The sequence below is a fragment of the Xiphias gladius genome, chromosome 19 (genome assembly GCF_016859285.1).
Source record: "Xiphias gladius isolate SHS-SW01 ecotype Sanya breed wild chromosome 19, ASM1685928v1, whole genome shotgun sequence".
NCBI classification, from domain to species: domain Eukaryota; kingdom Metazoa; phylum Chordata; class Actinopteri; order Istiophoriformes; family Xiphiidae; genus Xiphias; species Xiphias gladius.
Window position 1 is genome coordinate 19605067 of NC_053418.1, and position 23182 is coordinate 19628248.

The 23182-nt window shown below is 38.7% G+C and overlaps 2 protein-coding genes across 9 annotated transcripts; one reads left to right on the plus strand and one right to left on the minus strand.

Annotated features, from left to right (window-relative positions):
- Positions 1–1073: 1073 nt before the first annotated feature.
- kansl3 (KAT8 regulatory NSL complex subunit 3) lies at positions 1074–15239 on the minus strand. Of its 7 annotated transcripts, none has more exons than XM_040155122.1 (22): positions 14980–15239; positions 13610–13884; positions 13253–13423; positions 13034–13124; positions 11881–12066; positions 11625–11753; positions 11381–11497; positions 11175–11273; positions 10472–10543; positions 10303–10377; positions 9570–9727; positions 9423–9486; positions 9107–9295; positions 6479–6635; positions 6030–6107; positions 5532–5711; positions 4991–5078; positions 4650–4777; positions 4153–4259; positions 3414–3612; positions 2320–2435; positions 1074–1979 (listed from the first exon to the last, which is right to left on the minus strand). In XM_040155122.1, the coding sequence occupies exons 2-22, from the start codon at positions 13819–13821 to the stop codon at positions 1974–1976; spliced, it is 2622 nt and encodes an 873-aa protein (XP_040011056.1). In that variant the 5' UTR covers positions 13822–13884; positions 14980–15239; the 3' UTR covers positions 1074–1973. The 7 variants fall into 7 exon arrangements, with proteins under 7 accessions (XP_040011056.1, XP_040011055.1, XP_040011061.1 ...); XM_040155121.1 differs by having other exon boundaries at positions 2320–2438; XM_040155127.1 differs by lacking the exon at positions 6030–6107 and having other exon boundaries at positions 1076–1979; positions 14980–15236.
- LOC120805177 (beta-microseminoprotein) lies at positions 14127–22539 on the plus strand. 2 transcript variants are annotated; one of them, XM_040155130.1, is made up of 6 exons: positions 14127–14461; positions 15190–15320; positions 16229–16330; positions 16517–16598; positions 16762–16867; positions 20851–22539. In XM_040155130.1, the coding sequence occupies exons 2-6, from the start codon at positions 15279–15281 to the stop codon at positions 20978–20980; spliced, it is 462 nt and encodes a 153-aa protein (XP_040011064.1). In that variant the 5' UTR covers positions 14127–14461; positions 15190–15278; the 3' UTR covers positions 20981–22539. The 2 variants fall into 2 exon arrangements, with proteins under 2 accessions (XP_040011064.1, XP_040011062.1); XM_040155128.1 differs by lacking the exons at positions 14127–14461; positions 20851–22539 and adding an exon at positions 16963–17141 and having other exon boundaries at positions 15135–15320.
- The last annotated feature ends 643 nt before the right edge of the window (positions 22540–23182 follow it).

A 23182-nucleotide genomic window follows, 5' to 3' on the forward strand; every position in this document is an offset into this window, starting at 1 on the left:
ATAGTCTGAGTTTGGCAAAAATGTTCTTCGTTTTATTAATTCATTAATTCTCTGGCAGTGATGCCTCAAGTTCCCGATATAACTACAGACCGCTCACCTTAACTTGTAGCCTACATGTATTTATAACATCAATTCAACAATAATTTTTTTACATTAACTATAATTACCGACTCATGTTTTTTCTTTTGTAATTTTAGATAAGTATCTGCATGTACACAGATATACACAAAGAGTTACTATTTTTATTATCTAACCTGCGAGTATAAATATATTCAAGGTACAGTTCGTTCTGCACCGATGTAGAAGGACAAAGCTGCATTTAAAGTTTTCATTTGACTTGCACTGCTAGTGTAAAGTACAGGCCATTACTGGCATCAACACAGCACAGTGTATTCAGTACATATTACAGTCAAAGCATATGGTCCTACTTTTAGGCTCCCCCTAAAAGACTTGTATTGGTCTTTATAATAGGATAATGAAATCTTAGTAGTGATATCAGATGCCGTGAATCTTCTGTTCTTCGGTGTTTATCGAACCGACACCATATCTCAGTGAAGATCACTTCACTAAACTGAAATACTCCTCCCAATCTCACCAGATTCCAGACACATCAAGCTCATGTCTGAAGAAAATAACAAAAACTGAACAGCAGTGGAGATTGGATGGGAAGACTTCAAATGGACTGCTTGAATATCCACTGGTGCTGATGATGTGAGGCTCTGCCAGCAGCGTTGTTGTTCTTTGTCTAAATGGGATCAGTTATCCCGTCCCCGCCTATTATATACAAAACCTGGCCCGTCTGAGAGGAAAGCTATACACTCCTCTCTTTATCTTATCTGAATGCTGCCCATGTGTGGAATTTAAGACAGGATGTCTGCTGAGATGAGTGGGCTGTATTTATGCTGCTGCTGTAAACACAGCAGTATGACTATCATGCTTGAGAGTAATCTCCTTCATTATAGTATTTTGAATAAGAGGAGTTACTCAGCTTGCTCAGTACGACAAGTGTTGAACACACAGAACCAAATATTTAGATTAGTTGAATGTTTTCTGGCAAATCAGTTTTTTTTTGTTTGTTTTTTTACTTTGGCAGTTTCAAACAAAAAAAAGTCAATATACACAGTAGTTTAGGCATTTTAGGCATATCATATAGTGAAGATGTTTGTCATGGTTAAAGAAAATCTCCACATAAAAAGCAACTATTGTGACAAATTACTATAATAATGATATTACTGTGATACATAATATCAAAGCATTGTCTGACATTCAAATTTAATTATCTCACAAATAATGGGGATATTTAGAAATATCCAGTTGTGATATCAAAATGCTCCACACACAAGCTGACATTCCTGTTAATCATACTTATCTAGGCCAATGATAAATGAGACGTATTAGAAGTGAGATGATGTCAAAGGAATTTAAACTTAATATACACTCAGAAAAAGCTAAAGACTGCTATCTCTTTTTTTCAGTTGTGATGCACTCTAGGTTCATAGTCAGCATCAAAAGTTGCACATCTGTCCTTTTACAGTGGTATTATAGTCCAGGGAGTTGCAGTTTATCCTCACGATACAATTTCTCCCCTAGAGGATAACATGTCATCATGCTGTATATCTGACTGTCAGAATTTGATCAATAAAGTTAAAGGTGAGAGAAGAGCACACAGACTGTAGCATTGAGTGCACCATTGCAGCGTGAGCAGATCCAGTACTACCCATCTGTACAAAGAGGTTGTGCATGGTAGCGGCTTAGCCACAACTGACAGTGCCTGCCTAGCCTTTTCCAACCATCTCGCCAGGGGAGCCCTCTGGAGGATGTGAGGCAGGTGTTCTGCAGGTTGTGGGGTGGTGTATACATCATTACAGGGAGGGTACAGTCTCCTCAGCAGGCTGTGGCTCCCAGATGCCTCTGGCACAGCACCAGCTTACATCAGAGGTGTATCACCACGTGGAAACCGAGAGCTGAGATTTTCACTGCTGTAAAAGGGCACAGAGAAATTAATCAACTCAAAGTCCAGAAAATGTAATGATAAACCTATTTATATTAAAGTCTTAAGGACAAAGAAATGCTTTACAGTACTCATTTGGCTCTATGACTGACAACTTCAGAGTGCATACGGTATCTTCAGTAATAGCACAAATATAATTTTAGCCTAATCAGATGGACATTGTCAGAAGAGCAGCATCTTTTTGTAATTGGAGGATAACGCTATAGAGCAGCTACTTAATTATTCATTACACCAACATGTGCTACCAAATAAGATAACAATAAGCAAGCAAATAAAACGTGTCTGTTAGACACTTAAATGAGACACACCTTGGGCTCATTGGTATGAGCTGGCGTCACAACCTCACCAACTTGGCTGAGAGATCCCAGTCTACTTGGCTGCGCTCCTCGAAGTGTCACCGTTATAGAAGTGGGGGCTTTCTGCCCTACTGACAACACACAGACAAAACTACTCAGCTCTAACAACAAGACATTGTAATCCCCAGAATACACTAAGATAGACTTGAGCGTTTTACTTTGCCACAAAAGTTGTCTAAAATGTTGGCATGGAAGTGATCAGAATGATATTTTTTGCTTTGTGGTTAGTACAGCAAATTAAAACAATAGGAGAGCATTGGACAATGAACAGAATGAGAAGTAAAAGCAAATTTGGAGGTTTTGTTGGGTGAGAGGGGTAAGAAATACAACGGATTCACACTAAAAGAAAACCAACAAAAAAATCAGGAGCAATGAAAACATGAGTTTGATTTCAGTCTTTATTGTAACAACAATAACAGAGCTTGGGTAATGCCATATAATAATACTGTTATTGCTTTTCAACACTTCTCTGTAAGAGGTCAGCACTCATCTTTATGGATATCATAAGCAGGTGATTTAATGGAAGGGTTTCCAAAATGTTACCACGTGAAGAGGCAAACAAAATAAACCCAAACATGAAATGATAACTCTAACAAACAAATCTGACATACAAAAGCAGTATGGTCAACCTTACCAACACTGGTTTTAACTTAACTCACAATTCTTCTGTATAAAATGGTTTCATACATTTATATTTTACATTTGCATCCATTTCTACAAAAACATTATCTGTCAAAAAAGCTGGGAACTCAAATTTGACATTTCCCATAAGGTTCTTTCTAAACATGAACACAAAACATGTTCTATGCCCCTGATCTGCCCTCAGATACTGTATAGCTGCACATCTGACTCCACAAACCTTAAAACAGTCAGGCTCTTCCAGGCAAACTATCTACACACACGTCGACAGAGCTGTCCTCTACGATCCATTACTGCGACAATCCTCCCTGGCCTACAGACGTCCTGATCTAGTGTTTCCAAAACAAAGGATGAACGAACCCTGGGCATTCAACGTGGCCGTCGTGTTTTGGCAGTTCGAGACATACCAGTGGTCTGATTGGTGATGTGCGCCAAGCCGGGTAAGCTACTGGCAAGTTTGGCCAGCCCGCCATTGGTGAGCAGCTGGTGGATGGCAGTGGTTTTAGCCAATCCTCCTGTGGTGACCACAGGCACCGCCCGGAGCAGAGTACTGCTGCTGGTACCGACGGAGCTCAGGACCTGACCCTGGGATTTCCCACAAACTGCCTGAGGGTGGAGGGGGAGAAGACAAGACATTTAGTTCTAGGTTTCCTCATACAAGTCCAACAAAACACACTGAGACGGGATTCGATCTTTTTATTCCCATCAGTGAGGTTTTGTTACACAGTCTGCACATTTTCCTATTGTATGTACAATTGACATTCAGTTGCCATTTCATTAGGTACACTAAGATCAAACTATAATGTGTTTTTAAAATTTAGGCAACCCCTACTGATATAAATTGAGTGGACAAAATATTTGAAACACACTCGGTATAACAACACAATTCAACAGCACCACAAGCTACACCATTAAGAAAGAAAAAACAGTTAAAAGAAAACTTGGCATCATAACCTTCATGCGGGTAGGATTTTATTGCAGGACTGTTGTATTAGTTTTACCTAATATATTACAATAGAATTTGGCCAACTAACTACAAATGGTTGGCAGTATAGTTGATTCAGAGTGAATGGACTTTAGACAAGCAAAACTTTCATTACGGTCCTTCAAACGTTTATGTAATGAAACAATGTAATCAAGAGCTACCTGGGTGCTGCCTGTGTTGGCTGCTGTGGAGGGCAGGCTAGGAGCTTTGGTGATGATCTCCTGAAGACTGAAACTTAGGCCTTGTAGCAGACTGCTGGCGGAAGGCGCTGTACACAAACACAAAGACAATCAATCAATGAAGCTGAAATTTGGGTGATAAAGGCCAAGGAAATATTAACAAAAAATCCTGCTTTTAAAAATTGCTCCCACCCAATCCCCCCACAGGCCTAAACTAGATAGACACACACACACACAAAAGTCATGTCCAAAGGGTAAGGTTTGGGACAGCGACAGACAGCAATGGTGCAAGAGGTGATCAATGATAATGTTTGCGTAATTATGTTGTCCTCACACACTGTTGTCATCCAGTGTTCAAAACTTTAATCTCACTCTACAAAGCGGTTAAAACTGCACTGTGTGTTGAGGCTACTGCGCTGAGATGAGCTGCACAGTTGAGAGTGCAAACAGGCGTGCAGGGCAGGACAGGACAGAGATACCTTGGGCAGTAGCCGGAGCTTGCGCCTGGACTGGTGTGGAGGACCCTGACACCATGCAAGGCTGCACGCTGTTGAATGAGCTGGAGCCTGGGGACAGGGCACCAGACACCTCTGAGAGACTACCAGACCTGCAGTGACACACATAACCACCAATCTACTCAGGATCTACCCCAGCAAGTGCTGTTTGGCCAACACTCAGCTCCCAAACTGAGTTCACCACTCATCAATCCCTCTGCACCAGACAAACTTTTGTCCAATAGGGTCGGGGGGTGGAGGCATGGTTAGGGGTTTAAGTGCTCTACACTGAATGTGGCTGTGTGTAGCAAGGCTAGCTAGCTTACCGCTGGCCTATAAGAAGTCCAGAGAGCTCCTTGGCTCCAGTCACAGTCTGTCCCACTGTCACTGTTAAGGGCTTCCCAGAGACACCCACTGCATGGAAAGAGGAGAATATCAAGAGAGTCAAATATTTAACCTGGGGAAAATATTCTTCAAATTATTGCCTTTGGAAAAAGGCCAAAGCCCACCAACAATTACCAAGCACAAGGATAGCCATGCATTACAGGTACCATACTTTTTCAAGAATTTTTGGTTTTGTAAAGTCCTACTTTCACTTTATATGTTTCTCTCATCATCATTCCATCTAGAGATCTGTATGAAGGTAAGCTGCTCGAAACTTCAGATTTTTCCCATACCATGCCCACTACTGATTTTTTCAATCCACAAGACAAAGGACAGTATTTGTTGGCTCAAGCTAATAAAAAAGCCCAGACAGGTTTTCTCAACATTTAAAGAAAACAGAATTAATCCTCCAAAGTATATAATAAAGTAGTGATTTTCAAGTCTCATGTGTAAGTAATGAAGTAAGGACACCAGTTTTTGTACCTTCTTGTGCAGCAGGGCTGATGGCGCCCCCTGCTGACTCGCTTTGGGAAACAATGGTCACCTTGATCTTTGCTCTCTTGGAGGCTTTACTTGGCGTGGGACTAGGTGTCTGCCTCCTCTTGCCATGGGACCTCAGTTCATCTCTGTCAAGGCCCTCCATCTGATCACTGGTCACTGGCACTGCACCACACAAACACCCACATAAAACACAGATATTCACTAGACCACTGAAGTGAACTTCAACCTTGGGTTTTTTATCATTTTGTAAACCTACCATTGATTTTGATTCTTAAATAAAACCTGCTTTAAAACGTGTTCAGCAATATAAAATGTGCTTTTCTGAGTTTAAGAAATGTAGAATTCCAAGCATGCCAATGAGTATATTAGTGTAGTGCAGAATTTTAGTATGCGACATTCGTATAAAATTAGTGCAACGGAAACAAGGAAAAGAGTGAAAAGAGATAGAGGAAAGAGAAAGGAAGAGGGATAGACACTTACCAAAAATACAAGGAGGGGTGCCAGGAGGAAGATTTTTCCTCACAAGCATGTTTTGTTTCATAAAAGCAGCAAACTGAGCTGGAATGAATTGGAAAAAAAGCCAGAAAGGAAAGTTGTAGGAAGAAAAAGAGACAAGAGGATGAGAGGAGATTATTTCAGTCACGTTCCATCTTGCCCCATCAGATGTCGTGACATGATAATCTCTTAAAAAATGTATTTACAATCATTTTCACATTGACATACCACCCCCACCTGCTCAGCTCGCAGTTTTTGCAAAATTCAGCAGAAATTTCGGTGAATTACTCATTTAACGAGTTTACATAAACAAGTGGGGCGAATGTGAGTGCTTTGTACGTGCAGATGCCAAGATCACTGCACTAGTGGCCGTGAAAGTGAATGCTCGGTGTGTTTTGAATGCATCTTGAGTTGAAGTGTGGTGGTGAACTAACCTTGAGCCTGCTTGTGAGTGAGTACTGTGCCAGAGCGCTGCATGTGTGTCTTGAGGAGCTGCGTAGCTGTGATAAGACTGGACTTCTGTGCTGGAGACAGACCAGACGTCTTGGGCTTGGGACTTGAAGTGGGACTGCTACAGACACTAGACAGATCCTGAGGACATAAGAGCGAAGAATACCTGATGAGTAATGATTTATTAGTGTCAGTCATTGAACATTTGTAAGTGTAAACCCACAGTGGCAAGAAAAAGTAAGTTAGCCCTTTGGAGTTACCTTCATTTATGTATAAGTTTGTCTTAAAATATATTACATTTTCATGTTCAGATCATCTAATTAACAATTATGAGCAAACACGATCAATTTTAACTAATAACACAAAAAAAACTAATGTTCTTGTCCATATTGTATACATCATTCAAACACTCAGTGTAGGTTGGAAAAAGTATGTGAACCCCTTGGCTAATGACATCCACAAAAGCTAACTGGAGCCAGGAGTTATTAAAACCTGGAGTCCAGTCAGTGAAACCAAATTGGAGGTATGGGCTAGAGCTACTCTGACCTTTTGAGTGTGGTGTTCACAAGAAGCATCTGCTGATGTGAACCATGCCTCACAAAAAGAGTTTTCAGAAGACTTAGGATCAAGAATTGTTGATTTGAGTCAAGCTGAAAAGGGTAACAAACTAATGTCAAAGAGTTCAGATATTCATCAGTTCACAGTCAGACAAACTGTCTATAGATGGAAATGATTGAGTTCTGTGGCTACTCTCCCTAGAAATGGGTGCCCAAGATGACTCCAAAGGCACAACGCAGAACGATCAGTAAGGTAAAAAAGAAACTCAGAGTAACAGCTACAGGGTTAGAGGAATCGCTGGAGCTGGTTAACATCTGTGTTGATGAGTCTACCATAAGAAAATCATGGTGCATGGTTGCATGGAGCATGGTGTCCATGGCAGAACAGGACAATGAAGCTACTGCTGCCCAAAAAAAAGGAAAAAAAAAAACCCCAAAAACATACAACACACATCATTACACATCTGAAGTTTGCCAGCAGCTTGTCACTCCACAAAACTACTGGAAAAATGTTTTGTGGACGGATAAAACTAAGGTTGAATTATTTGGGAAGAACACGCGTACGTAGGGTGTAAAAATTGCACTGCATACCAACATGAAAACGTTGTCCCAACAGTGAAGTACGGTGGAGGGAGCATCATGATTTGGGGCTGCTTTGCTACTTCTGGACCTGGAAAGCTCACCATCATGGAAGGTAAAATGAATTATCTAATTTATCAAGATATCTTACAGGATAATGTCAGGGTAAACTGTCTGCCAGCTGAAGCTCGGTAGAAGTTGGGTCACTCAGGAGGAAAATGACCCTAAACATCAAAGTAAATCTACTACAGAATGACTGCAAACAGAGAAGATCCACCTTCTGGAGTGGCCCAGTCAGAGCCCAGACCTTAACCCAGTAGAGATGGAGTGAAATGAGCCGTGCACACCAGACATCCTAAGAATATGGCTGAGCTGAAGGAGTTCTATAGGAAGAATGGTCCAATATACCTCTTGACCGTTGTGCAGATCTGATCCAGCGCTACTGTAAGCACTTGTTTGAGGTTATTGCTGCCAAAGGAGGTTCGACCAGTTATTAAATCCAAAGGTTCACTTACTTTTTTCACCAGCACTTTGAAGGTTTAATGATTGTGTACATTAAAGATATGAAACAATATAATATTCTGCATGTTAGTAGCTTAAGCACATTGTGTTTGTCTATACTTGTGGTTTAGATGAAGATCAGATCACATTTTATGACCAATTAGTGAAGGAAATCAGGTCATTCTAAACGGTTCACTTATTTTTTTTCTTGCCACTGTATTGCTGTTAGTATTCATGAGATATGATGCTTTAATTTGAACGGCCCAAACAAGATCTGTGTATTAGAATTCCTCCCAAATGCGTTATACAAAATTTTAGATAATTATAAATGAAAACCAAAGAATATGACGTATTTACATCACTGTGCAATGAACCAATGTCACAAAAACAATGACATATACAAATAAATACATAAATAAAAATATTTCCCATTTTCTTAAATCATTTTCCAGTGCTTCTGAGACATTTTAAGTGATATAGAGCTTGCATGGCAGAGAGGTATTAAAGCCACTCGCTCAAAAAGACTTTAATCCAGAATTTCTTAACTCTATCGAGTGAAGGAAATGAAAACCTGTCATAAAAAAAACAAACAAAAAAAACAAAACAAAAAACAAAAGAAAACAAAAACAAAACTTGCCGACACTGACACTTAGCTGTCTGGCAGATTACATTTTTACATTATCTGGCAGATGTGGTATTTTTTTGTACCTGAGAAAAAAGAAAATACAAGAACAGAAAGCTAGTTTAATACTTCCCAATTTTGGGGATACAAACCACACAAAGCAATGATTAGATGTGATGCAGCTGTATTCATTATTATGTCATTTAGTATTCAGCTTAGAAATAATACTTATTTTCCTAGTATTCCTATTATAATAATCAGATGCAGCCCTGGTGGTTCAGCTAAAGGCTAAAAGTAAGTGACACTTCAAACCCTTTGAAAAATCTTGGCAATTGTAGCTGCTGTTAACTAACCTCTGAACCCGACGGTGAGATGGGAACTCTAAGCGCAGGGGAGGAAGGTCGTCCTCTCTCCATGTCAAAGGGAAGCTCCCGTCGAGGCCTTTTCTTCTTCTCTGTGTCCAGGTCCCTCATCTCGCCTGGGCCATGACTGTGGCCCTCTGCCCTTGTGAGGACGCCTGACAAGAAGTCAGCTATCTCATCCTGCAGATCAGTAAGGGAAGAAGAAGAAAAAAGGTCAACATCATGGCTATGTTTTGTTTGTTTAAAAAAAAAAAAAAGAAGGTAGAGAAAATGTTTAATTTCGTATTTTACAGTTACAAGGACCAACCTGAATGCAACGGTCCACCATGGTCTGCGTCAGCCCCTCTGATTTCATTTTTCCTGAATTGATTCTGTGGAGTGATACCATTTAGTTTTACCAATGAATGACATTAAAATCCTTACACTCTGGTAGAAAGAGTATAATATTACTGACCTGAGGTTGTCGTCAGCTCCTCCCACCACCACCATGCTGTTGTCTGCCCTCAGCTTCTCTCTGAACTCCTCCATCCCTTCTATACTACACTGCAGAGCATTCTGGCCAACCACAAATAACACTGGGGTTTTCATGTCCAGAAGTGGGTCATCTACATCCTGCAAACCAGTAGGACATCAACAATCATCACAACTACTGAGTACAGGCCAAAGTTCTGTTTTTTCAGATGAAACAATGAAATAACACAAGGTTTAACAAAAAGGAACTAGAATTAACGGCTCTCAGTTGTATGCCTCCGCCAACCATTAAGGTTGCAGTTTACATCCATGTCTGTCCAGACTCATAACATATGTAGTGAAGACTTTCTAGGAATTTAATAATTAAGGTATTGAGTATATTTTTTGGTGGAACTTAAGTTATCACTATATTGACATGTATGATTCCAGCAAATAATTAATTCTTGATTTATGCCCAAAAACATGTTTTGTGAGGTCACAGTGATCTTGACCTTTGACCACCAAATTCTAATCAGTTCATCCTTGAGTCCAAGAGAACATTTGTGCCTAATTCGAAGAAATTCCCTCTAGCCTTTCCTGGGATATCACGTTCAGGAGAATGGGACGGGCAGACAGATGGTGGGGCAACCCAAAAACATAATGCCTCCGGCAACGGTTGTCAGTGGCATGGAGCCACATAAATGCATATCAATGGAAGGTAATGCTTTAAGTCTTACCCCTCTTGGCCCATTGACTGTTAGCAGGGGGAAGCCAAGACACACTGCAGCTGTGAGATACTCCATAAGGGATACCTGTAATTAAACAGTATCAAATAATTTTTTCATGTGTGAAAAAACTATTTAGCGTCACATTAGACATATATATAGGTAGTATAGGTAGTCTTACGTGACACGCGATAAGAGCACCAGCGTTCCAGCCAACCAGAATAATGGGTTTGTGGGGGAAGTGACTGTGAACCTGGGATTTAAATTTATAACACATAATCAATACAGCTGTAGATATATCGCATACAGAATCAAACATAATACAATAAAGAATCGGTATTCTACATGGCTCTATGTTTTCCCTTTTTGCCTTCACAGACATGATCAGTGAAGTATTAAAAGAAACTGCTGAGACAAGATCATTTTTTGTACAATTAATTTTGATAAGAGACATTTTAAAAACAACGTCTAGTAGATTAGATTGTGGTTTAATGTGCATGTACTGAGCACTGCCTTTTCATAATGTACACAAAATAAGAAAGTACACTGAAAGGACTGAGAAAATAAAAAAAAAAAAAGAATGAAAGAATTTATTTCACATCAGTGACTTTATCCTGAGCACAACCTGATGAAAGCAGATGCTGTTATCTAGTAAGGCCACAGCTTGGAGTCATCAATGTATTATAATTTAATTTTTCACATCCAAGATTCTGTTTTACTAATTTGGCCAGTATGTGGCTGTCATCCATGCAATAGAAGCTATAATGTGCACATTTTAAAAAAAAAAAAAAAACACATTCATCTACATGAATTTCACAGACACAATCACAATCAAACTGTAACTACAGTCACATGTCTACCAAATCAAAAACAGAACAAACTACCTCCATGACCTTGGCCCGGACAGTACCCAACATGTGCTCCAGACACTGGGTAATGCCAATATTGGCACCGCTGTTAACATGAGTGTGCACTGGGATGACCTGCCATAGAAACAGCTGTTATAAGCACTTTCCTGGGGGAAAAAAAACAAAAACAAAACACTACATTCTTGGTAACAGATACAGATTTAAAGAGTGATGCTTCAGACCTTTCCTAGACAGGAGAGCTGCGACTGCCAGAATCTCATTCGCCGCGAGGTAGAGAGGGCGGGATTGGTTGGGCTTGATGGTGCAATTAGGATAAGTGGGGATCCAGGAAGCTTGCTCTGAAACATGTAAGAAAACAGACAGGTATCTGGTCTTTAACTGTTACAGATCATGAAGAACATAATGTAAAATACTTGTATAATAATGTTTTCTATTAGAAACCGAGAGTGAATGGTTTAGTTTTACCGGTTTGTTTTGAGACAGAACTCCTACAGCTGGGTCCCAAGGCCGTTTCAGCAGCAGTGACAGAGCCTCTGCACTCGGAGCTCCAGTCTTTGATGATGGCAGCAACATTCTGTCAATCAGCGAGGGTAACTTCCCAGACACAGAGAGACGGGTAATAAAGAATCAAGAATACCAGAGCTTGTAAAGATGCTGCAGCACATATCTGACAGAAAATATCCACCAATTCTTACTCCAAATTCAATTACAGATATAATACCTTGCTTTTGAGAGTCTGCAGCACATCCAGGTAAGCAGCAAGCATAGCAAGGCTTAAGGATTCTATCATGGTAGTGTGTAACCACTGCGTCAGTTTGGTGTCCCAGTTCACACTGGCTAATGCATGCCGCACCTTCCTTGCACACTTGTCCACGGCTATCCTCCGCAAAATTGGCTCATTGGAAGCCTAAGTGAAACAAGATCACACAAGAGACCCGATAGTATTTCAATCATTTTCAATTGAATACTTAAAAATTATTCACATGCATACTGTAATTTAATATACAAAACTCGAAAACGAGTATTGCCTTGCCAACAATGCAAACATTTCACAGGATGAAGCTATAATATAAAAATAAACCAGGAGAGTTTCATTAAATTTGATAATGCTGTAGAAAATAATGGTAGACATTTAATGTGTTTTGTATATTTGCAAACCCACATGGGCCCAAAAATCGCCCATGCCATCGTCCATCTTGAAAATCTACCACACCTTTCAGGCTACGGAACCATCCATTCTCTTAATGGACTCTGCTTTGCTTTTTGGATTGTCATTGTCCAATAAGAGTCACATGTAAAGACAGTCAAAATCTGTACTTGTAGCTTCACCGTCACACACAGTGTGGGATCTTTGAGCGTTGAGTTTTACACTTGGTTTTCTGCTTTATCTCTGTACACAGATGTTCACAAAAGCACCCCCCCCCACAGTGTCTATTTGCAACCTCACCACTGATTTTATTTGGTCTTTTTTTTATTCTTTTTTTAAATACAAATCTTTTCTAAACATGCACAAACTTGAATTTCCAATGCAGATTTATTTTACAGATTTACAAAAGGTTGATTTACAACTACAATCTTTGTAATTATTTGTGAACATTCCTTTACAAGCTCAAAATCTTATTGACCCTAATTTGAGCACACAGCATTGACACTGTAGCAGATCTAGGCTAAGAATTACATGTTCATTGTTCATGTTCATTGTTCATTGTGTTCAATAAACTGGTGATGTAATAGAGCAATAAACTGGTGATGTAATAGAGCAATAAATGTTGAAATGTTGCAATCCAGCACTCACAAATGGTCCTGAAAAACTTGCATAATGTCTTAAATTTTATCTCTTGAGAAAATCACTATATAAAATGAGCACAACTTACATTTTCATTGGCCAGACGGGCAAGTCTTTCAGCTTGTAGAGCTTTAAGGACTTTATTGAACAGTTTGTTCTGGGCCACTGACCATCCAGTCCTGAAACAGAATAGCAATGTTAAAAACAACGTGATGTATCCGAGATACTTTAAACAATAATGTCAATAATGTCTAAGTATCACAGTAGATATTAAATGAACAGTGGATCGCTCCAGATGTCTGATTACTTGTTTAAATGTTCCTCCCAGTCATCAGGGGGTGGAGGGCTCTCAGCAACAGTGCGAGCAAACAGGACATGTCGCTCACACTCCTTCATCACACTAAGAGCTTTATGGTTATCGTATAGAGGAACAGGTGTTGGTGTGACCATTTCCACATCAATTACAGAATCAGAGTCTCTGCAAACAAAGAAAAAATATATAGTCACTTCAAGGCAGAAAAATAGTTTCATGATCAAACTAATTATTGGGAGGATTCATTTTACTAGAGTTAGAAACAGCAGGAGGCTGATGACAATCCCAAACTGTAGTCTGATATCTTCTGTAGTTAAGTTACATTTAATGATTAGGAGCTTTTTGACTCACGATAAGGCTTCAGGGTGGCGACGAGGGGTAACAAACAGTGTCCTTGTGGGCCGGGCGCTGCTGGCATCTGGGTGAGCATTCCATGGCTTGGCATAGCTGTGGTCCAGAAACACCAAGTCCAGCTCTCTTTCGTGAGCTGACAGCTGGAAAAGCAAGGATGTGCCCATCTTTCGTGCTGATATTTGGAAGTCCTTATCCCCACCACGATGCATCGTCTTCCTGGGCCCCAAAGGGCCCTGGGAAGGGCTCGACAACTCGTGTTAATTGAGGCCAAACTGGTGGGGAAGAGGGGGTGAAATTGATTTATTTTAGAAAACAATGAATTCCTTTCTTCGCTTTCCACCAAGGAACTTAATGGTTGATTTTACACACGAAGAACAATTTACTCATCATGACATTTACTATGCTGCCTGTGAAAACATTAGTGCCGCAACAAAATGATTATTTTCCTTACTGATTAACCTGACGATTATTTTGTCAATTAACCAATTATTCCTTTAGACTATGAAATGTCAGCTGCCTAATCAAACTTCCTACAGCCCAAAGTGACATCTTGAAATTGTGTAATTTGAGAGTCCATCAACCTAAAACTCAAAGATATATTATAAACCATCATAAGTGACAAAGAAAAGCAGCAACTTCTCACATTTGAGAAGCGAAAACCAGAAAAGTTTTGACGTTTTTGCTTGAAAAATGGCTAAATCAATCAGTTGTAAGAAAAGTTGACAATTTTCTTTCGACTGTCTAATCAGCTACTCATTGCAGCCTTAAAACATATGTATAATGTCTTCATTGGCTCTGGAGGAGCTTTGTAAAGTCTAAGAGAATATTTTGCGAGTCCACCAAGTTTAAGTAAGTGCGATACTAAACTGAAGCTTTACTCCTTTAGAATTATGAGAATTTATTAAGCAGCAATTGTTATGTTGTAAATAATCTGAAGCTGAAATGTTAATCAGCAGCAATTTTGAAAATAGATTAATCATTTGAGTAATTTATTTCTGAATTTTATAAACTAAAGGACTAATCGATTTAACGAGCAAATAAGTGGCATATTATTCGATTTAAAAAAAATCACTAGACTGACGTTCCGCAGGTGCTTTGTCCACAGTGAGCACCGCCCATTACTGCCTTGTACTGGATATTGTTAGCTTATATAATATCATTGACCTGTTTGAGGTCGAATATATCTTTTGAATCAAACATTAACAAACCAGTTAAATAGACAGAATAATTTACGTAACTAAAAGCTTACCACTTATAATTAATTTTAAGGCTATGTAAAGCGACTGACGGCTGGCCTACAATGCTAACATTAGCATAGCAAGCTGAAAGCTAACCTATTGGCGCTATCGCTGTGTTCTGCTGCTCACCTTTTCGCCCTGTTACTCCGTCTTCATTGGGACGGTTTAAACTCTTCTTTTGAGAAAAGAGAGACAAAAGTAGGGCGTAATTCTTAGTGAGTTTACAGGTTATATAGAACGCAAACATTTACTGCGTGTAAGCCTCGCTTCCTTTTGTTATGTGATTTGTTGCCATGTTATGCTGACATCCCCCTCCTTCTGGGCACTAAAAACAAATAGGACAGTCAGAGCTGTATTCCAACCGACCTGGCAACCTCATTTGTGGCGCGTCAGTGAGTGACGCAAAAACTGGACTGGATCTCGGCAGGATGGATCTGGATCATTTACTCCCTCAACAAAAATACCCCATGGTAATTACGTTAATGAGCCTGAGGCATTTGAATTTCCTCATTCGTAAGTGCATTGCTGTTTTAATGCACAATTTAAAATTTCGTTTTTTACTTTACTGACTTTGTTTGTTACTTAGTTGGTAATTTATGTAGTTAAGCCTAGTAAAAAATCATAGAGCCAAGTATTTTTGCTTCATACATCAGAAATTGAAAGAAGATTATATATTTTTTGTATTTTCAGATATATCTATTTAAAATAATGTTGTTTGTTTGTTCGTTTGTTAATTTGCCAGGTTTGAGATAGTCATAGTTTGTTCAAGGAGCTGATAAAAATTTCATACATGTTTCAAAAGCAGTTTCGTAAAGCAAACATTGAAATGTTTGCTTTGAAAAAAAATTAACTTGATTTCAGAGATAATGAAAAAAGAAATTGGGCAAAACATGAAATGTCACTGTAGTTTATTAGATTGTGAGGATGATGTGAAGAGGGTGAAGGAGACTCCGCTGACACCGTCTTGATGGCATATAAAGGTTTATTACAAAGAAGTACAGCATCAAGTCAAGCACCTTCAGGTCTGCTCGTGAGAGGGTGTGAAGCCAATGAACCACTCTGAAAATCAGCCTTGACCGCCAACTCTTAAATGAGGCAGTTGTTTTCCTGAAAAACGTCACTAACATATGGCTTTAAGTCCAAAGCATTACCTCACCTTTCTGACTGCAAGGCCCCCTCTGAGGACCTTTGTCCTAGGGCCTTTGTTTAAACACACGACCTCAGCTCCACATATGCAACCTGAACTATATTAAACTGACTTTGTCTTTGATGTGCACTGTGTTCGATTTCTTGTTTTTTCTGTTAAGACTTGCACAATAGGTGGTGACCTCTTCCAGTAAACTGACCACTCCTTCCCTCTCCTTATTTAATTCCAAAGGTTGCAGACACACTATTTAAAAGAGAAAGTCCTCAAAACTACAATATATTTTACCTATTACCTGAACACCTTTCAAATCTGACAAGTTTGACTGCCACAATGGTAAGTTTTAATAGTTTCAAAGTTCTTGACTGGATAAAGTTATTTCAATAATGGAGATACTGTTTAACAATCCACAGCGCTTTCCCTGTCTTTCGCCAAATGCATGCTGTTATATACACATATCGATTTTAGCATGGTTGGATCAAACGTCAAAACTATTATATTTCTTTATGTTTTCCTGTGAAGAAATATTTGGCTCTGGCTGTGCTGCTATCCAGTCTACTGTCACTGTCAAATGCTGCTTGCTACGTAAAGCGAGTGGAACCTGGTAAAAGAAAGGAAAAACACACACATACACTGACATACAATGGGCTATATTTATGGTATATACACACACAAGTTTTCTTCACTAGAAGAATATAAAAAAATCACCCACGATGCCACATTATGACTATACTGAGAGACTTACCACTTTTTCTTTCCACCTATAGGCTTGACACATTGTCTGGACGAAGTGGATAAGACATGGCATGCAGTAGGATCTACATGGAGAAACAGTAATTGTTTGGACTGTACTTGCAGTGGATGTTGTGATTCGTAAGTATAGAGATCACAACATTACAGTGTTTATATAGAAATAAAAATAATTTGTCCCCACATTTACACAGTGTGTGTTTACTGTGGGATTGCAGATTTTCCACCCCGAGGCAGATCCCTGACGACTGTGTTTCAGTGTTTGACTCACAGACATGTGAATACATAGTGCACAAGAAGGACAACCCAGCAGTCCGCTGTCTAGTTTTTTCCAGTGTAGGAAAGTGATACAGTCAATGTTTTCAATGGGCTAAATGGTCTAAAATTTAAAATAAATAAATAAATAATTCATGTCTTATTCTCCTTTTTGCTTGAATTTGTTTGTACGAGAAAAAAGAGAATTTCAAAAACAGAAAAACACAAACCACGTTAAAGGGGCACTCCACCAGTTTTACACATAAAGACCGCTTACTCGGCAAGAGGAGTACTACTCTGGCTGTGTTTACAGTTGTATAATGTCTTCTGGGTTATGTCAGTTTGGGCTTGAGACGTAAATTTTATAAGAGAATGCCTGCATTATAAAGTAGAGGTGTGGGGTTTGAAAGATGTGGGCAGTTAGGAGGCTGGGGCAGCCTAACAAAATACACTATTGAGTTGCATTGTGGAAAATGCGGACTCCAGTGTTTTTGGAGCCACATCCATATCAGAGACTCTTAAGTCCAAATATCCTATGACAATTCATAACGGGGGTAAGCAAAAATATAACATTAACTGTTTAGGAATTATACATAGTCCCTCATTTTCAGATGCTTTGCCGGGCCTTTACTGCAGCCGCCCTCAGTTGCTGCTTGTTTACGGGTCTTTCTGCCCTCATTTTTGTGTTCAGGAAGTGAAAAGCATGCTCAGTTGGGTTGACGTCAGCTAACTGACTTGGCAATAGAAGAATATTCAATTTATTTGCCTAGAAAAGCTCTTGGGTTGCTTTCACATTATTTTTGGGTCATGTCCATCTTTATTGTGAAGTATCGCTGTATCAGTTTTGCAGCATTTGGCTGAATCTGAGCAGATAGTAGAGCCCCATACTCTTCAGAATTCATCCCGCTACTTCTATCAGCAGTCACATCAACCATAAACACCAGTGAACCAGTTCCTCTGGCGACCATACATGCTCATGCATAAGACTGCCTGCACCATGTTTCACAGATGATCTGGTATGCTTTTGGGTCATGATTCCTTTCCTTCTCCATACTGTTCTCTTCCCATCATTCTGGTACAAGTTAATCTTGGTTTCATCCGTCCAAAGAATCTTGTTCCAGACCTGGGCAGGCTTTTTTTTAGATTTTTTCTGGCAAAGTCTAATCTGGCCTTTCTGGATGTTTCTAGATGTTGTGAAGGGTTTTTCTTCACCAGGGAAAGAATTCTGCGATCATCCACCTCAGTTGTCTTCCGTGGTCTTCCAGGCCTTTTTGTGTTGCTGAGCTCACAAGTGCATTCCCTCTTTTTAAGAATGTACCAAATTGTTGATATGGCCATTCCTAAAGTTTCTGCAATCTGTCTGATAGGTTTGTTTTGTTTTTTCAACCTAATAATGGCCTCCTTCATTTGCGTTGACACATCTTTGGATGTTGAGAGTTCCCATGAACAGCTACAAAACTGCAAATCCAACGCTTGAAATCAACTTCAGACCTTTTATCTGCTTAATTTGTCATGAAATAACAAGGGAACTCACCACACCTAGACATGAAACTGATTGTAGGCAATTTGTCCAATTACATTGAGCCTCTGAAAATGAGGGACTACATATAAAAATGGCTATATTTCCTAAATGGTTAATGCAATATTTCTGAAAAACCTAGAATTCAAGCTGCAGGTCTAAGCTTCAATCACATTTTGGTGGCCTCATTGGTAGCCTAATTTCAAATCCACTGTGGTGGTGTACAGAGGCAAAATTACCTAAGTGTAAATTGCTGGAGTACCCCTTTAACTCAGTTAGAAAACTAACTTGTATTTGTGTTTGCACACTATTTAAACCAGAAATTACCCACAGGTAATATAGAAAAACTAGTTGAACTTAATACTCATGTTGTTGTTGCCTAAGTCACAAACACATCTCACTGGTGTTGCGGGCCAAGAGTTTTAAAAAAAATCAGAATATGTGGATCCAACACAGACAAAATGTATTACATTTGTTGCAGTGGTGAATCTTGAACACAAGCTAGAATTTCATCTAACCTTGTAAGTTTCATTGTCTCATGTTGAACGAAATAAGCCAGCATGCAAGGCTGTGGAGCTCTGCATATTTAAATCAAATAAGATTTTGCAACCATGCTAGCAGCTGGGGCACAATGTTGTTCTCAGCCAAATGGTAATACCAAAATGGCAAAATGCTGACCCTTACAATGCTAACATGCTGATGTTTAGCATGCATAATGTTTACCATGTCCACAATTTTAGTGTTGCGTGTTTGCATGCTAACATTTGCTAATTAGAACTAAACGCAAAGCACATCTGGGCCTGATGGGAAGGTAATGGGGGAATTAGGTATTAAGTCATAACAAAGTATAGGACAAACTGAAAATTTAACCTGATGATCATGATGACCATCCATTAGTTGTCAATATATTTCCCTCAAAACCACAAATTGAGGAAAAATCAGGAGATCACCAAAGTCAAGAACCAAAAAGTCCTTAGGATTAATCTATTGGGGTGCTTGAATATCTGTACAAAATTTCTTGGCATTCCATCACAAAGCTGTTGAGTTGTTTCAATCCAGACCAAAGTGGTTGACCAACTGACCAACCAACAGGCTGACATTGCCATTCAACTAGCGTGGCTAAAAATAATATGTCTAACATTTTACCAAAGACTGTAGAGTTTTTTCATATCATGTTATTTAAACCTAAGATAATAAGATCTTTCATTTTTTCTGTATTTTGAAGATAAAATCATTGTGTTTGATATAATGTGGCAAATCAATCCAGTCAATTGATAGTCAGTCCTTAGACGACCTATAGTGGCTCATCTATTTTCATCCTAACTTACTGGAAGTTACAAATAGGGCAGACTACCCCTTCCTCTTGTTTAATGCCAAAGGTTTCTGTACGCTCAGATAGACTTTCCTTAAAATTACAGTCTATTCTAGATGACATTCATACAAATCTGACAAGTCTGATATCACCATGGTGAGTTTTTACTGTTGTAACTTAAGTAGTTTGGGGCTACAATTGTTGGTAGCTGTTTTTCTGAATTTAAAGGCAAGGGGTTATTACAGATTATTGTGCAATTGAGTTTTGTTCTAAAATAAGATAGATGTTAACTTATTTCATTTTAGTGTCTTTCATGAACAATGTTGGTTTTTCTAATTCAACTAACTGATAGATGTTTCTGTGAGACAAAGGCATCTTACAGGAACATGGCTGCTCCTGACTGTGCACATATAAAATTATAACTCATCATTAAGAAGAAATTTTAAAGTAATTTCCTATTTGAGTACTCATTGTAATACATAGATTTTTCCTTCATTTTGACCTCACACAACAAGCGTTAAGGTTTAAATGTTGATTCCCGGTTGAAATTTCCTTGATTGTACTTTCATAAAATGGGAATTAAACGTGAGAGCGAACAGGTAGCCTGTCTCTATCCAAAGGTAATAAAATCTGCCTGTTTCTTGGTGGGGAGCAGTGACTGAACTCAACCAAGAAACAGTCCAGAAAATTATTATAGTAAACTTTACTACCCCATGTCTTACACTGGCATCACATTCGATCCCTTCCTAACATGAGGGGATCTCACGGCCAGAATGGATAGGAGGAATGATTACAGCCATAAATAACTGTATAACTGTGGATGTGAGTATTGTTTTAGGATCCACATGTTTGGCTCTAGCTTTGCTGCTATATGCTCTGCCATCACTGTCAAATGCTCATTGTGATACAGCAACGATGAGCTCAGATAAAAGAAAACAAAAAGAAAAAGGAAAATGAAAGCATGAAATGAAAGCAATTCATCACTATGTACATATTCAACTGATAACTCTATGATTGCAGCTTCTTCAGCCCTACCGTCTTCCCGGATGACTGTGTGGCAGTGTTGGACCTTGAGGCATGTGAATACATTGTGCACAAGAAGGATGACCCATCTGTAATATGTCCAGTTCGTGTTAAAAAAGGGAAATGATGGAGTCATTGTTTTGAAACGTGCAAAGGATTTTCTTTTTTTTCTTTGAAATGCTGGGAGAGAGACAGACATGCAACCTTGATCCCTCACTGGCTTCCCACCAGCAAACACTGCTGTATTGTTGGAACACATGACCAAGCAGTATGCACAGCACCTGGAAATGTAAATCTGCTACGAATAAAATTTTAAATAAGATTCGTAAATTTGTTCACCAATTCCAATTTTTTTATTTTTTATTTTTATGGCATAACTACTTTTCACAAGTCATAGTTGAGGAATTAATCTATATCTATTACATTGCCTTTTGAAACTGGAGAGGATTTAATATAACATTTTTCCGGAATAGTACAATAGACTGCATTCAAATTTTATATGGGTCCGGTCTTTGTCAATTTGTCTTTCCCAGTATCCTAAATAAGCTATGTTGATTAGTGCCTTCATATAGACCACAAGTTGCAGTAATTTGTATATTATTTTACAGTGCATTTTATCATGTCACCATTGCTTATTTGCTGTTTGTTTGTACTTATTAGTACCTTAACTTTTTTTTGTAGAAAATAACTAATGTATCTCTACTGCCAGTGTCAAAGACTAGGTGCATTGGCAAAACACAACTATCAAGACAAGTTTTCATATTACAGAGACAAAGGAACAAACGGACCTTTCCTGTTATATATATAAAGGTCGGTTCGTTCCTGATATTTCAGTCTGCACCAAAGAGGTGGACTGACCCACAGACAGACCAACATTGTCAATCGCTAGAGCCACGCAGCTATCATAGCTAAAGATCAGGTTATTTTAGCTCAACCGGCAGTTTTAAATAATAAAATCTTCTGCTCAGTGTCTATTCAAACAATAATGCAGATTCTACCACCATCTGCACGCATCTGTGTTAACTTACGTTTTGCTGGTCAGAGAGTCAGTATGTGGAGGAAAGATCTGCTGAAGATCCATCAAAAAAATCAAACAAACCAAAGGTTCTGGTGAGGTCATTTCATTTATTTCAATGCTTTCCATTCCTTTCTTAAAAGGGGGGTTCCGCATTTTGTATGGTCCATCACCACTATATTTTGAATATTTTTCAAATTTCATTCTGATGATTCATTCTGATGGTTTATTATGTATAATTTTAGTGTATTATTCATAAAGATTCCCATTTATCATTCTAGTAAATTGATGTTTTTTGCAGAGTAAAAGCATAATTACAATTCAGATACATGGCAAATAATTAAATACCTATGTGAAAATCTGTTTTTTTTTTTCAGTCATGCTTTTCAAAATGAGTTTTTGGCCCATGAAGGGTTCAAAATCATTATTGTTGGCATTATTTCCATGTCTGTTCTGAATATTTATTCTGGTCCTCCATGTGATAAAGATTCATTTATGCTTTATTTTCGGTGCCAAATGGGAGATCGAAAGTTTTAATTATAATACTCTGCACCATGTTGGCGTGTTTGTTGCATGATATAAATATGGGTAGGGGCTCTTTCGATGAGCTGCAGCCTGCAGAAATACTACTAAGTTGTATTTTCAACATGAGTGAATGTGGCGTTCCAGATTAAAATTGTTTTTGACAAATCCTCTGTTGTTTCTCTGAGAACCAGCTGCATTTTAAGCAGATAGTGGTACTATATTGTGAGGTTGACATTGGATATCCACAATGTTAATACAGCTGTATACTGTATTAGATTCTTTCTAACCATATTTTATTTCATATACATGTAATCATTTCACATGTAGGCGTGACTCATTGCAGCAGGTGTTGCTATGTGTAAGTACACAGATCCGTGATTAAAACAAACAAAAAAACAAAAAAACAAACAAACAACAAAAAAAACAAACTGACACCTGTTCTACAGCACTACATTTTCGCTACTATCTGTGTGACTGCAGAATGATAAATAAATACACATATTTTACACACATTATTGTGCTGATTTAACTCATGTACATGCCTCTTTAATGGATTGTCTCAGAATGTGAACGCAAACAACATGCTGTTGGCAATACATAAACTGGACAAATCATTTTATTGCCAATAATAAACAGATAAACAAGCAGTAACTTTTTCTTCAGTGTTATCTTAGTTTGCTTGTTGTGTGCCTAATGTGCCTAATCTCAACATTACATGTCGTCTGTGTCCTCTTTTAACTGTAACTTTTTGCTGCACACGCATGTAAGTGGCAGGGATGGGTTACTGCT